Genomic DNA, 16,682 nt, shown 5'->3' with positions numbered 1-16,682 from the left:
AAACAGAAATAAAACCTTCTTACATTAGCAAGGCTGGCAACAAAAAGTCACAATTCACAGTTAAGTTGTTCTAGCAAACTCCTACTTCTGTCTCTTTGGTCTGGGGCCTCAGTTTCCTCTGGGCCCTAGCATCTTAATCCTCTTCCTAGGAGAAATGCCTGGTCCTGGACATTTAAAAAGGGTCTAATATACACTCCTTTACATAATCTCCCCCTCAGCTTGACCTTGTCATTTCAGTTGTCTGCTTCTACCCGAATTAACTCCTGGTAAATAATTCACCATTCCCACCCTGAACTTGGACTAACCATTTCTTTCCATTGCATTAAAAATAAGAGACGTGTTTTGTCTGATCACTCATGTTTTCTTAAAGTGCTATACATATTACAAATTCTGCCAGGGCTATGTAAACTTATGATCACAACTGTATGATATTATATGAAAAGATTTGGTCATGATATTGGGGATACTGGGAAGGGAGGGATATTAGCTAAATCTACAAGTTGTGGTCTATGACAATTGTATGAGCGGTATCCCCTATTTTGGTAGCATAGTCAAACAGACTACCTTACACTGATGACGACTTTGCCTCATGCTTTGTATACCTCATGGTGTATGTCATACCGTGCTGCCTCTGGTGGGATGGTGGTTGGTATAAGGAGTTACAAAAAAACCCCACAAATACCTTGTTGCTTTCATCCAAAGTTAATGATAAATGTATTGTGTAAGACTGGGGAATACTCCCTGTTTGGTGGTGTTGTATCAAGCTTCGCACATGTTCCCATTTTTTCTTTTGTATCTGCCATTTTCCTTTTTGACTAGTGACATTTCACATCTCCAGCAGACAGAAGAACTGAAGGAAGCTGCAGAAAAATGGGAACTCCTGGCCATGAACAATAGCAGCCTTTCCAGAAAGTGCTGGAAGGATCATCCAATCAGTGCCAAGCATGGCCATATATCACTTGAATGACAAGTTAAACTGGCATGTTGTCAGAGAAAACAGATCATTCAAAAAGTACTTTCGCTGCACATACATTAGGAAATCAAAAATACAAAATGTTTTGCATTTGCAGTATATTACTTTTTTTTTTTTTTTTTTTTTTTTTAAATATATTGGGGTTTTTTGTATTTCAAATTGGATTACATTCAGATACTGTAGGTAACTCCCTGTCCCCAGAGGACTCCCAATCTAAGTTTGTACCTGAGAAAACAGAGGGTGAGTAACTTGCCCAAGGGCACAAGGAGTGGTTTCTCTGGTTTGTAGCCTACTGCTCTAACCACTAGACTACCCCCTCTACCTCTATTAAGCTGCCACCTGGTGTCATTTGTGATGTTACTGAGCTCAAATTCTCTGCATTTGTAGCATTCCTTTATCTTATTAGATATTATTTTAATGTTGCTGAGCTTCTGTGTGGATCTCTTCCTGTTTGCTCCCCTCTATATGTTCTCTTGCTTCTCCTATTGGTCTTTAACCCCTTGGAATCCCTGAGAGATCTTACAGTCTGCTGAAAGTTCAGTTTGGAACTGGTTCTTGACAAGCTTGCAGCTCTCCTGAATCCTCTGCAGGCTCCTGGAAGTATTGCTCTTTTTACCTTGTTTCCTTTTGCATCTATTTCCCACCACTGCTGGCTTCTTCTATTTACCGGTAGTTACAGCTTCGTCTTCGCCTGCAGTCATCTCCCATTGATTGAGCTCTCAGAGTTTCTCATCAGAGCAGTATCAGGTCTACTGTCTGTGCGGCTATCTTCAATACCATACCATTCTCAGTGAGTATCAAACTGTTTCATTCAATAAATGGTTTGGTATTAAGATCTGAGTTCTGAGTTTTGGAAGCTAAAAAAAAAAAGGAAGACGTTTAAATTTCTGTATAGGCTCCCATGCTAGAAAGAAGCTGAGGACAGAACAAAGAAAAAATACAAATAATCTTCATAAGTGAACATGCCTATATCTTTAAAAAATTGAAATAGTACTTCCCTTTTATGTTACTGAATTTCTTCTAATGAAGTTCAGCATAGTTTCTTTGAACCCTGGGAGAATCCATGTTCAAATGATATACATTCATAAAAGGAGACTAAACAAATACATAATAATCTAGTGACATGACACTGAACTGAAAATAGTGATACTTTAGCACCTGTAAAAAAAAAAAAGTGTAAATGCCCTTCAAATCTTATCTATTAAGTTTTATATTTGTTATAATTTATACATTATACATATATCTAAAAAGACATTGAAATATATGTTTAAAATTGCATAAATTTATCTGAAAAACATTGAAACATTGAAATATTATCCCTGTAAAACCATACATAATAAAAATTCCACATTTAACCACATTGCACGTAAATACTAATATTAGCTCAATCACTTACATACTAAAACATTCACACAAAACACCACCAACATATGAAAAGGTCACTATGCTCTGCAAATCTCCAGTTCCAAAGAATAGTTGTCTATTATTCTTCAAATACTTCACTTCCGGTGATATCAGTTCTTCACCAAATAATCCCAATTTCCAACAGATGGGAAGAGGCTCTAATTCTTCCTTTGATACTGCCCAATACTCCCCAAGAATCCATGTTCAATACAGCATCACTAATATCTGAATGGTTCATGCTGTGTGTAATGACATTTGTGAAATAGTAGCCAAGCAACATGGACCAATTAGACCCCTGAGGTGAAGAACAGTGTGTGACAGTTTAAAAATGCTCCCAAGAAAATAAGACAGCTGCTTAAAGAATTTAATAGCAAATAAACTAATGGATATATAGAGGCTATATGACTGACCTTTATTGTCTGCATACTGACTGAATTCACTTTCTTTCAGCACTCTTTGTTATGGTATACTAACTTTATTTATGTATTCATTTCTATTTCTCACTTGCCTTTTTGAATACAAAATTTACCCAGTATATTAGAGATAGCAGCAAATGTGTGAAGCTCATTTGCAGATTCACAAAAGTGTATGATATTTTAAAATATCAGCAATTTAAAGCAAGAGCAGCAACAACAATTCAGTTTGGCAAAATAAAAGGCTAGATATTTCACTTAGAGGCAGCTCCAACACTGCTCTCTACATTAATGGTGGGGGTAGAAGGAAAATAGAATCAAAAGGTTACTAAGAGCCAAGAGTAACAGATAAGGTCCATCAGGTCTATACACGTCCTCTAAAGAGGAGGCAGCAAAACACTGCACGGAGCGGCAGTAGCCACAGAGGCATTCACGGAGCGGGATGCCAGTGGCCAGTGGTTGGTGTTCCACCTTCACGGAGCGGAAGGATGGAGGGCTGCCATCTCCAAATTAAAAAAAAAAAAAAAACCACCCGGGGTGGGTAAGAGTATGTAAAATTAACGGAGAGTTCAAAGGCTATTAGGTATTACCAATTATTAGGCTTATTCAATATTTGTTGATAGTTAATGTGGCTTTCAATGCATACTTCACTTTCAATGCATATCCAGCATAGTTCTCTGCTTCAACGGCAGGGGAGAAGTAAAACTAATAGTTCACGCTTATCCAGCATAGCTCTCTGCTTCAACGGCAAGGGAGAAGAAAAACGGATACTTCACGCATATCCAGCATAGCTCTCTGCTTCAACGGCAGGGGAGAAGAAAAACTGATACTTCACGCATATCCAGCATAGCTCTCTGCTTCAACGGCAGGGGAGAAGAAAAACAACCAATAAGGGCTGAATAACATAGTCTGGGTAAACAAATAAGTATGGGTGTAGCTTGCTTATTGCGGCGGTTACTACCCCTAACTAATCAAACTTGATATTTCACTTGGATGCAGCTCCATCACTGCTCTCTACATTAATGGTGGGGGTGAAAGGGAAATAGAACCAAAGGTTGCTAAGAGTCAAGAGAAACAGATAAGTATGAGAAAAAAGAAGTGTGAAGCTTGCTGGGCAGACTGGATGGGCCGATTGGTCTTCTTCTGCCGTCGTTTCTATGTTTCTGTGTAAAAATACTGGTTCAGTTCTGCGAAACTGCACAGTGGGAAAAATACTAGTCAGTTTTTTTTAGACGGAAAACAAGTAGCATGCAACAGAAGTGTTTCAGCAGTAAGGCATTCAAGATGATTCCAGCAGTGTCCCGCAATCTCTCAGTTTTCTTTGCGCTTCAGGTTTGGCATTAAATGCTGACAGAAAAATCAAGCTTTTATTTGCTTCTAGATGTTAGAGTAATCATGCATTTCTTGGAGATTTAATGGGAGGGAGTTCCTGAGGGCAGGTGCTACTCCAGATGTCTGTTCTTTTTATTATTTTTGTGGATGGAATTGACATTGAAGACCATAATGAGGATCTTAGTGGTCTGGGGGAATTTATCCAGAGGGATGGTAAATTTCAAACAGGCACAAATGTGCGCGAATTTTCCAGCTCGTATCCATTGTTAACATTCGCGCATATGTGCACATGTTATAAAATAGCTTGGATGCGCATAAACGTGCACAAAATGTTGTATGGACGCTCGCATGTGCACACAAATATCACCTACCACGTAAGCGGGGGAATTTTAGAAGAAGGGATTTGTGCCATTTGCCAATTTCCCAGGTCATCCAGTTAAGGGATAGGTCTTCCAACACCCCTCCCCCCCAATAGCCACCCTTCTTCCGTTAGCACTGACCCTTAAAACCCCACTGAGTAGCCTAGATTTTGTTTTATTACTTATACTCCATCCATAACAGGAATAAAGGGACCCCAGTGTGCGCCTGTGTACGTGTCTACGCGCACATCTCTTGGCTTTCCACCAACACACCCATACCCTGCTCAGAGCACTCCCTACCCCTTTTTGGTATTTTTCACTTGTGCGCACAGCAGGAGATATGCACATCCATGGGCGGTTTATAAAATCTGCTTGGCGCCCGCTGGCCCAACTTATGCACATATCTCCCAGTTTTGGCGCGTGGGACTTTTAAAATTTACCTTTTAGTCTTTCCCTCATGTATGTAGGTCCATCTCCCTCTTAGAGCTTTGATCATCAAAGACTGCATTTTTTCTTCCATATTTTTATTAAATTTTTGATAAAATCAATTATCCAAAAAAACTCGGTAAAAGAAAAATAGTGCTTTAGTAAAGACTGCATTTTGAATATATCCAATGCCAACTACAATTGCACTTTTTGTATCTCACCAATTATTAACCTTATCAAACATTGTTTTATTTACAGAGTGCTTTTCCCCTTCTGAGCTATTTGTAATGTAAAGTAAAGGAAGGACAATTTTCAAAGTAGCTTACATGGGTAAAATTGACCACCCTCACTGCAGCTAAAAGTCAGTGTGTTAGCTGCAATGAGAGAAGATGCTCCTGGGAGCAAGTATATGTTGAGGGAGGAAATGTATGCAAACAGATAATATTTTCAAATTTTTGAAAGTCCTTTTCCAGCAAAAAATCTACCTGCAGAAAAACAGGTGCAAGTGACCGCACATACTTTATACCTGTGGCGTGTTTCAAAGTACACGTGCTTTCACTTGCAAAATTGGAGCAAATCTGGTCGGTTTAAAGCAGGCGCGGTTTTTGCCTTGCTGAGGACAGTTTGAAAATTGTCCCCACAAAGTCATAAGCACTTTCCCTCCCAGGCATCTCCAAGTCAGCGAGATACCCAGTGTGTTAAATCATATATGACATAAAAGTAAAAATCAATAGGCACTAATGAGCACACAGCAGGAGCAGCAGATATGGGCCTTGCCTCTCTTCCACCCCAGGTTTGACTGCCAAGCATTAATGAGAAAAGGAGATCAGAAAGGGAAGGTCCTCCCCATATCCAACATTAGACACTGCAACCCTTACCTAGCTGTGTCAAATACTCGTCAAAGTTCTCGCTTGAAATCAGTCTCCAAGTTCCAAAGAATTCTTCTATTGTCACAAAGGTGGGCATGGGTGTGGGGGCATCTGTGCAGGTTTTGCAAGCACCAGAATCGGACTCTGTATTGAGTTCAGAGTCAGAAGGTTTGTCCGGTTTAACTTCACTGTCTCTTTTCACAAGTTTTGCATGTTTGCTGACTTTGGCACCTTTGATGAGTCTGTAAGACAAGACATGCTCTTCAGAAAAGCCATGGAATAAGCTGCTTTTTTAAAACTGCATCTTGGGAGTCTTTTAGTGCCAAAAGGGGAACCATACTGCGCCCTCATCAATGAGCACAGTATGCCAAGAAGCCTCACCCAGCCAGATGTGGACTGGGCAGAAACAGGGCAGGAAAATTCTCTCTTTGTGACCGTCCATGCTTTCATCCACTGTTGGGGATAGTGCCAGTTGCTGATGGTGCAACAAACCATGGCCCTGAGATATTACAGAGTTCAGTGCTCCATTTTACAGGCACAAATTTATTAGGACATTAGTTCTAAAGAAGTGGCATAGAGTGACAGAGTCCCTTCTGCCACAGGATTGGAGCTTTAAGAGTCCTATCTAAGCCCCGACTCCCAGAAATGTAGCTAGGCACATTTTAGGAAGATCCATAATCTCATCGGACTCAGTGATTGATTTCTCACTGTCCCCAGTGATGCCCATTCTCCTTTCTGTAGGCAGAAAATGAATAGGAGAAGGATCAGTTACAAGGACCAGGTACATCATGGGTTCACTCATTTTGGGCCTGCAGTGTAAGCCTGTCCTGCATCTGACATCAATGCACAAGCCTGATGCCCACTCTTTTGCTTCACTGCTTGTACTGGGCCTGCTCTTCCTCCTCTCCACAAGTGATGGTTTGGGATTATCTTCCTTTCTACCATCTTAGCTGGCATGACCAGATCTTCCTTCCCAACCCAGTGCAGAACCCGACCCTCCTCCCACTTGTGTGGTGTCTTCTACTTCTGTTACCACCCTGGCCCAATTGGGAGTAGGGAAATGGAAGAGCTATGGAAAGAGAGAAGGAAATGGAGTGCTGAGTTGGGAGACAATGACAAGGTTAAAGGGAAAATAGGGTTGGTGCTGCCATACAAGCAGCACAATCAATTGCTTAGAGTGAGATTCTTAAGGGTGACAAAAATTAATCTGCCCTCAAACCTGGGTTCCCTTTCCTTCCCCATTCCCTCCCTGCTTTATGCTCACCCCCATTCCTCTACTCCCTCTACTTCTTCTCCCCTATTTTTCATGCTTCAGCTGGCTCCTATTTCCCTGTTCCTATCTCCTTCCACCACTGCACCTTGGCTCACTCCCTGCAACTCCCCTCAATTCTTCATTGCCCTTGAAGGTGACATCAGCAAGTGTCAACACTGCATAATTTAAAAGGCGAGGCCCACAGGCCTGAAGAATTACTGCTTTGTAAAGACTGCACACTGCAATATCAGAATTGACTGCCTGCCTCAAAGTATGTAACTCTGTTCTTCTCCATCGCTGGCAAGAATGTGAGTCCTGCCCCCTCCCCCCGAGGATGATGTCAGCAAGCATAAACACTGCATAATTTAAAAGGTGAGGCCAGCCAAAAGGCTAACCCTTTTGTAGAGCATGGAGTTGCTGGTTGCCAGAAGGTGTCTATGGTATTTGTACTTTTTTAATGGGTTGTTTGTTTTGAGAGCTGGTATGCTGAATATGTATTTGAATAATATTCCTGTGATTACCAAGCAAGGAAGGCATGGTGATCTCTACAATTATGTCTACCATAAATCTCAGACTTGTTACAGTGGGTTAAGTTCATAAGAACATAAGAAGTTGCCATTCTGGGTCAAACCAAGGGTCCATCAAGCCCAGCATCCTGTTTCCAACAGTGGCCAATCCAGGTTACAAATACCTGGCAAGTACACAAGCATTAAGAAGATCCCATGCTACTAATGCCCATAACAGTAGAGGTTATTCCCTAAGGGGCAGATTTTCAAAGGGGTACGCGCGTACCCCCCCCTAAAACCTGCCCCAAGCTCCCCCTGCGCGCCTGAGCCCTGAATAGGCTCGGCGGTGCACGCAAGTGCCGGGATGCATATAAGTCCCGGGGCTTTCCTGGGGGGGCATAACTTTTTTAACAAAGGTAGAGGGGGTTAGATAGAGCTGGGGGGTGGGTTAGGTAGGGGAAGGGAGGGGAAGGTGCGGGAGGTGGAAGGAAAGTTCCCTCCAAGGACGGTCCGATTTCGGAGCAGCCTCGGAGGGAACGGAGGCAGGCTGCGCGGCTCGGCGCACGCAGGCTGCCGATTTTGGGCAGCCTTGTGCGCGCTGACCCCGGATTTTAAAGGATACGCGCGTATCTATTAAAATCCGGCGTACTCTTGTTCGCGCCTGGTGCACGAACAAAAGTACGCGCGTGCGTACTTTATTAAAATCTACCCCTAAGTCAACTTGATTAATAAGAACATAAGAAAATGCCATACTGGGTCAGACCAAGGGTCCATCAAGCCCAGCATCCTGTTTCCAACAGTGGCCAATCCAGGTCATAAGAACCTGGCAAGTACCCAAAAACTAAGTCTATTCCAAGTTACCATTGGTAATGGCAGCGGCTATTCTCTAAGAGAACTTAATAGCAGGTAATGGACTTCTCCTCCAAGAACTTATCCAATCCATTTTTAAACACCGCTATACTAACTGCACTAACCACATCCTCTGGCAACAAATTACAGAGTTTAATTGTGCGTTGAGTAAAAAAGAACTTTCTCTGATTAGTTTTAAATGTGCCCTATGCTAACTTCATGGAGTGCCCCCTAGTCTTTCTATTATCCGAAAGAGTAAATAACCGATTCACATCTACCCGTTCTAGAACTCTCATAATTTTAAACATCTCTATCATATCCCCCCTCAGCCGTCTCTTCTCCAAGCTGAAAAGTCCTAACCTCTTTAGTCTTTCCTCATAGAGGAGCTGTTCCATTCCCCTTATCATTTTGGTAGCCCTTCTCTGTACCTTCTCCATCACAATTATATCTTTTTTGAGATGCGGCGACCAGAATTTTACACAGTATTCAAGGTGTGGTCTCACCATGGAGCGATACAGAGGCATTATGACATTTTCCGTTTTATTCACCATTCCCTTTCTAATAATTCCCAACATTCTGTTTGCTTTTTTGACTGCCACAGCACACTGAACCGACGATTTCAATGTGTTATCCACTATGACACCTAGATCTCTTTCTTGGGTTGTAGCACCTAATATGGAACCCAACATTGTGTAATTATAGCATGGGTTATTTTTCCCTATATGCATCACCTTGCACTTATCCACATTAAATTTCATCTGCCATTTGAATGCCCAATTTTCCAGTCTCACAAGGTCTTCCTGCAATTTATCACAATCTGCTTGTGATTTAACTACTCTGAACAATTTTGTGTCATCTGCAAATTTGATTATCTCACTCGTCGTATTTATTTCCAGATCATTTATAAATATATTGAAAAGTAAGGGTCCCAATACAGATCCCTGAGGCACTCCACTGTCCACTCTCTTCCACTGAGAAAGTCGTCCATTTAATCCTACTCTCTGTTTCCTGTCTTTTAGCCATTTGCAACCCATGAAAGAACATCGCCACCTATCCCATGACTTTTTTCTTTTCCTAGAAGCCTCTCATGAGGAGCTTTGTGAAACGCCTTCTGAAAATCCAAGTATACTACATCTACCAGTTCACCTTTATCCACATGTTTATTAACTCCTTCAAAAAAGTGAAGCAGATTTGTGAGGCAAGACTTGCCCTGGGTAAAGCCATGCTGACTTTGTTCCATTAAACCATGTCTTTCTATATGTTCTGTGATTTTGATGTTTAGAACACTTTCCACTATTTTTCCTGGACCTGAAGTCAGGCTAACCGGTCTGTAGTTTCCCAGATCGCCCCTGGAGCCCTTTTTAAATATTGGGGTTACATTTGCTATCCTCCAGTCTTCATATACAATGGATGATTTTAATGATAGGTTACAAATTTTTACTAATAGGTCTGAAATTTCATTTTTTAGTTCCTACAGAACTCTGGGGTATATACCATCCGGTCCAGGTGATTTACTACTCTTCAGTTTGTCAATCAGGCCTACCACATCTTCTAGCAGTTAATGGACTTTTCCTCCAAGAACTTATCTAAACCCATCTACATCAACTGTCCTAACCACATCCTCTGGCAACAAATTCCAGAGCTTAATTAAGAGAAAAATAATTTTCTCCGATTTGTTTTAAATTGTGCTACTTGTTTACTTAATGGAGTTCCCACTAGTCCTTTGAAAGTGTAAATAACCCCTTCACATTTACCCGTTCTAGACCTCTCATGATTTTATAGACCTCTATCAAATCTCCCTCAGCCACTTCTTCTCCAAGCTGGACAGCTCTAACGTCTTTAGCCTTTCCTCATAGGCAAGCCATTAAATCCCTTTTATCATTTTGGCCACCCTTCTCTATACCTTCTCTAGTGCAACTATATCTTTTTTGAGATGCGGTGACCGGAATTGTACACAGTACTCAAGCTACAGTCTCAACATGGAGCTATACAGAGGCATTATAACATTTTCTATTTTATTCACCATTCCCTTTCTAATAATTCCTAACATTCTGTTTGCTTTTTTGACCACTGCAGCACACTGAGCCGACTATTTCAATGTACTATCCACTAAGATGCCTAGAACTTTTATCTGAGTGGTAGCTCCTAATATGAACCCTAACATCATGCAACTACAGCATGGGTAATTTTTCCCTATATGCATCACCTTGCACTTGTCCACATTAAATTTCATCTGCCATTTGGATGCCCAATCTTTCAGTCTCGCAAGGTCCTCCTGCAATTTATCACAATCCACTTGAATTTAATCATTCTGAATAATTTTGTATCTACAAATATGATTACCTCACTTGTCATATTCCTTTCCAGATCATTTATAAAATATATTGAAAAGCACCGGTACACGTACAGATCCCTGAGGCACTCTACCATTTACCCTTTTCCACTGAGAAAATTGACCATTTAATCCTACTCTCTGTTTCCTGTCTTTTAACCAGTTTGTGATCCACGAAAGGACATCGCCTCTTATCCCATGAGTTTTTAGTTTTCTTAGAAGCCTCTCATGAGGGACCTTTTCAAATGCCTTCTGAAAATCCAAATACACTACATCTACTGGTTTACCTTTGTCCGCATTTATTAACCCCTTTAAAAAAATGAAGATTTGTGAGGCAAGACTTGTCTTGGGTAAATCCATGCTGACTGTATTCCATTAAACCATGACTTTCTATATGCTCTGAAATTTTGATCTTTAGAAACGTTTCCACTATTTTTCCCAGCATTGAAGTAAGGCTCACCGATCTATAGTTTCCCAGATCACCCTGAAGCCCTTTTTAAATATTGGAGTTACATTGGCCACCCTCCAGTCTTCAGGTACAATGGATGATTTTAATGATAGGTTACAAATTTTAACTAATACATCAGAAATTTCATTTTTTAGTTCCTTCAGAACCGTGGGATGCATACCATCCAGTCCAGGTGATTTGCTACTCTTTAGTGTGTCAGTCTGGCCTACTACATCTTCCAGGTTCACAGTGATTTGGTTCAGTTCTTCTGACTCATCATCCTTGAAAACCATCTTCAGAACAAGTATCACCCCAACATCCTCATTAGTAAACACAGAAGCAAAGAATTAATTTAGTCTTTCTGTAATGGTCTTATCTTCCCTAAGAGCCACTTTAACCCCTTGGTCATCTAACACTCTGACTCCCTCACAGGTTTCCTGCTTCAGATACATTTTAAAAAGTTGTTATTATGAGTTTTTGCCTCTATGGCCAACTTCATTTCAAATTTTCTCTAAGTCTATTCTCAGTGGTTCCCAACCCTGTCCTGGGGACCCCCCAGCCAGTCAGGATTTCAGGATATCCACAATGAATATGCATGCAAATTTTCTCTCATGCATATTCATTGTGGAGATCCTGAAAACCTGACTGGCTGCAGGGTCTGCAGGACAGGGTCGGGAACCACTGGTCTAATCTTATAAATGTTTTACTCTTAACTTGACAATGCTTATGCTTTTTCCTATTTTCTTCAGATGGATCTTTCTTCCAATTTTTGAAGTATTTTTTGGGAGGAGCTAAAATAGCCTCTTTCACTGCACCTTTTAACCATGCCTTCCTTTCACCTTTCTTAATGCGTGGAATACATCTGGACTGCGCTACTAAGATGATATTTTTAAACAGTGTCCATCCCTGCTGTACACTTTTCTTTGCAGCTGCACCTTTCATTTTTTTTCTATTTTCCTCATTTTATCAGTTTCCCTTTTGAAAATGTAGTGTTAGAACTGTACATTTACATATTGTCCCCCTTCCAGTCATTGGTTCAAATTTGATCATGTTATAATCACTGTTGCCAAGTGGCCCCACCACCATTACCTCTCTCCCCAAATCCTGCGTTCCACTAAGAATTACATCTAAAATACTCCCTCTCTTATCTGTTCCTGAACCAATTGCTAAATGAAGTCGTGTATTCCTTCCAGGAACATTGTGTCTCTAGCATGTCCTGCTAAGATATCTATTAAGGAGACTGTTCAGTGTAAAGGAAAGCTGTAGCATATGTAAATGCTCCCTCAGCCAGGAAAAAGGAGGTAGATATAACTGATTTGTTACAATTTGATTTGGATGTTTTATTTATCATTGAATTATGTTTAGCTGAGAATGACATGGTGTTGGTAAATAGTCTGTGTTCACCAGGGTATACATTTGAAGGTATTTGCTAACAGGGGAAAAAAGATGGTGTGTTGGTAATTTTTAAGAAGGGCATACAGTGGATTTTGCTCACAGTGATTCTTTTGATGCCACGCTATTCTAGGTTCAGTTTTGCATATTTTATTTATTTACCATCTACTCAAAACGTTTCTATAATTAACAGTGTAGTGAATACCATTGCATTATTAGCCATTAAGTACCAGAGTTTAAAAGTATTAGGAGACTTCAACTTACATATTGATGATCTTACCTCAATAACTAGAAATTTTACATCTTCAATGAATGCATTTGGTTTAGTTCAATTGGTGCAAAGTGCCAAGCATCATTCTGGAAACACATTGGATATTATTTTAGCATCTGATTATGCAGTTAATGATTATTTTATTTCTCCCATTAAGGACCCCTGTTAGCATGATCTGATCACCATTTATTAATGTTTACATTGGTTAAAAAAAACAGGTGAAGTGGATCTAAACATTGAGCGAGGCCTACTGTAGATGTAGATGTAAAAGCATTTAGTGAACAGTGAGAAAAGGATAAACTGAAGGTTAATTTTACATTGGTGGATTAGTCAGTAGCCTCATGGAACTCTATACTTCAAGGTATTTATGATGAAGTGGCACTACAGAAGCTTAAAAAAAGTGACAAATTATTCTCCTTGGTTTAATGCAAATTTATTTGCATTGCAGAAAAATGTATGTAGCGCTGAAAATAAGTAGTACAAAACTAAGATGGAGGTACTATAGGATTCCTATGTGTTAGTACTTGCTTCGTACAGGAAAAACTGAGGCAAAGAAAGGGTATAATTCTAAGATTAAGAAATCTACTAGATAAATGAAGCTTGACCGACGTGCCGCAAATGCGCAGTAGAGAGCAGCTCTACCATGCATGCGCGGGCGAGCACGTCGGTCAGAGCTTTCCTGTAACAAAAATGGCGCTGGGAGGAGTGGCGGCAGCGGCGAGGAGCAGCAGCGGCAGCGCACACGAAGGAGGGAGGAACCTCCCCCGGAGATCTTCCATTTGTGCTATCCGAAGGGGTTGTGAATGAGCTGAGAGAGGGGGAGTGACTGAGGGAAGGGGGGAGAGAGGAGGGAGTGACTGGGGGGGGAGGGAGGGAGGGAGACTAGAGGGGGGAGGTGGGGGGAGGCGGCTTAACAGCTAGTCACTTAATGGAGAGATTACTTACCTGATAATCTCGTTTTCCTTAGTGTAGGCAGATGGACTCATTACAAATGGGTATAGTGTGCTCGTGCTAGCAGTTGGAGACGGATCTGACGTCAGCACGTGGTACATATACCCCTGCAGGAAGTGCAGGCGCTCAGTAATCTTCCTTGCAAAAGCTTTATGGATATATGTGTGACTGACCGATCAATTGACTGAACATGATTAACCTGACCGATTGACAGTAGCTGGAGACCACCAGTGTTGTCAACCGGAAGACGTCGACACCCGGCAGGGTGGATGCCCAATGTCAGAAAACATGGCTTACCATGAAACGGTGAATTCCCAGGTATATCGGCAGCCGGGTGGGATACTGAGTCCATCTGCCTACACTAAGGAAAACGAGATTATCAGGTAAGTAATCTCTCCATTTCCTAGCGTGTAGCAGATGGACTCATTACAAATGGGATGTACAAAAGCTATTCTCGGACTGGGTGGGAGGCTGCCCGAGGTCCGTTTAGGATTGCTCTTGCAAATGCTGTGTCCTCCCTGGCCTGGACGTCCAGATGGTAAAATCTGGAGAAGGTATGGAGGGAGGACCACGTTGCCACCCTGCATATCTCTGCAGGCGACAGCATCCTAGTTTCTGCCCAGGAGGCCGCTTGCGCTCTTGTAGAGTGGGCCTTGACCCGTAGAGGTGGTGGTTTTCCCGCTTCTACGTAGGCCGCCTTGATAACTTCTTTGATCCAGCGAGCAATTGTCGCCCGTGAGGCCGCTTCTCCTTGCCTCTTCCCGCTGTGAAGGACGAACAGGTGGTCCCATCTTTCGTACTGCTTCCGACATTTCCAGGTATCTGGACAATAGCCTGTCGATGTCGAGATGGCGCAGTATTCGACCTTCTTCCGACTTCTTCAAACCTTCCGTGGTTGGCAAGGATATGGTTTGGTTGAGGTGGAAGTGCGAGACTACCTTGGTAAGAAGGAAGGAACCGTGCGAAGATGGATAGCCCCTGGGGTGATCCTGAGAAACGGATCGCGGCAGGACAGTGCTTGTAGCTCTGAGATGCGGCGTGCTGAACACACGGCCAGCAGGAACACCATCTTCAAGGTTAACAAACGGAGGGACAGGCCTCGGAAGGGTCTGAAGGCAGGTCCTGCTAGGAATTCCAAAACTAGGTTGAGGTTCTACAGGGGCACTGGCCACTTCAGCGGCGGGCGAATGTGTTTGACTCCTTTCAGGAAATGTGAAACGTCTGGGTGTGCAGCAATGCTGTTGCCGTCACTCCTGGGGCCGTAGCAGGATAGTGCAGCTACCTGAACCTTGATTGAATTGAGGGACAGACCCTTCTGGAGCCCATCTTGCAGGAAATCCAAAATGATGGGGATTTTAGCGGCATGTGGATTGGTGCCACGAGTTTCGCACCAGGCTTCAAATACTCTCCAGATCCTTATATAAGTTAGTGATGTGGAGAACTTGCGTGCGCGGAGGAGTGTATCTATTACCGGCCCCGAGTATCCCCTTTTCTTCAGTCTAGCCCTCTCAATGGCCAGACCGTAAGAGAGAATTGAGCTGGTTCCTCGTGGAGGATGGGACCTTGCCGCAGCAGGTCCCTGTGAGGAGGCAGGGGAGGAGGATCCCCTGCCAGTAGCCTTCTCATGTCTGCGTACCAGGGTCTTCTTGGCCAGTTGGGGGCCACCAGAAAAACTAGGCTTCTGTGCCGCTGAATCTTGTGTATATTGGCCCCCAGCAGGGGCCATGGGGGAAAGGCATATAGCAGGATCTCCGGAGGCCATGGCTGTACCAGGGCGTCGATCCCCTGGGATAGAGGATCTCACCTGCGACTGAAATATCTGGGTACTTGAGCATTGGACCTGTCCGCTAGTAGGTCCATGCCCGGCGTCCCCCACTGATCCATGATCATCTGGAAGGCCGTGGACGACAGCTGCCATTCCCCCGGGTTTAGGCTTTCTCTTCTGAGGAAGTCTGCCGTGGCATTGTCCTTCCCGGCGATGTGGACGGCGGAGATGTCCTGGAGATTTGCTTCCGCCCACGCCATCAGGGGGGCTTATTTCTAAGGATACCTGTCGGCTTCTGGTTCCGCCCTGCCGGTTGATGTATGCCACCATGGTGGCATTGTCCGACATCACTCTGACTGCTCTGTTGCGAAGTCTGTGGGCAAACCGCAGGCATGCTAACCTGACTGCCCGTGCCTCTAGTCTGTTGATGTTCCACCCCGACTCTTCTCTGTTCCACCGCCCTTGGGCGGTTAGTTCTTCGCAGTGTGCTCCCCAGCCGCTCAGGCTGGCATCTGTAGTGAGCAGGGTCCAGGTTGGAGAGGACATTTTTGATCCCCGGCTCATGTGGCCGGGCTGCAGCCACCACCGTAACTGATGCCGTACTCTGGCTGGTAGAGGTAGATGCATGGTGTAGTTCTGTAATCGTGGGCTCCACCAAGATAGAAGGGCGCATTGCAACGGTCTCATATGAGCCCGCGCCCATGGTACCACTTCCAGAGTGGAGGCCATTAGGCCGAGGACCTGTAAGTAATCCCAAGCTGTGGGCCGGGTGGCGCTCAGCAAAGTCTGCAAACAATGCCGGAGTTTTAGTTTCCTCTTGGAGGTCAGGCTAACTTTATCTCCCTGGGTGTCGAATCGGACTCAGAGGTATTCCAGCGACTGCAAAGGCTGTAGGGAACTCTTGTTTGTGTTGTGTTGACTACCCATCCTAGGCTTTCCAGGAGAGATATAACTCTGTTGGTTGCCCGGCGGCTCTCCTCCGGTGACTTTGCCCTGATCAGCCAATCGTCTAGGTAGGAATGGACGAGAATTCCTTCCTTCCTGAGTGATGCCGCCACCACTACTATTACCTTGGTAAAGGTTCGTGGTGCGGTGGCTAACCCAAAGGGTAGAGCCCGGAACTGAAAGTGTTGTCCCAGG

General features: G+C 43.2%; 1 protein-coding gene across 6 annotated transcripts in view; it reads right to left on the bottom strand.

Moving 5' to 3' along the window:
• Positions 1–16,682, bottom strand: part of LOC115085477 (myelin P2 protein-like) — a 110,546-nt gene that overhangs the window by 17,632 nt on the left and 76,232 nt on the right. For 4 of the 6 annotated variants that reach the window (XM_029591544.1, XM_029591547.1, XM_029591548.1 and 1 more), the window contains one exon: positions 5,786–6,018. The exons of the other annotated variants lie outside the window; for them this stretch is intronic. In XM_029591544.1, coding sequence (XP_029447404.1) covers positions 5,786–6,018 — 233 coding nt within the window. The remainder of the gene's footprint in view (positions 1–5,785; positions 6,019–16,682) is intronic. 6 annotated transcript variants of the gene reach the window in all.

This window comes from Rhinatrema bivittatum, chromosome 2 (assembly GCF_901001135.1).
Source record: "Rhinatrema bivittatum chromosome 2, aRhiBiv1.1, whole genome shotgun sequence".
Taxonomy (NCBI): Eukaryota; Metazoa; Chordata; class Amphibia; order Gymnophiona; family Rhinatrematidae; genus Rhinatrema; species Rhinatrema bivittatum.
Note: the sequence above shows the minus strand (reverse complement) of the source record. Positions and strands in the feature narration are given on the sequence as shown.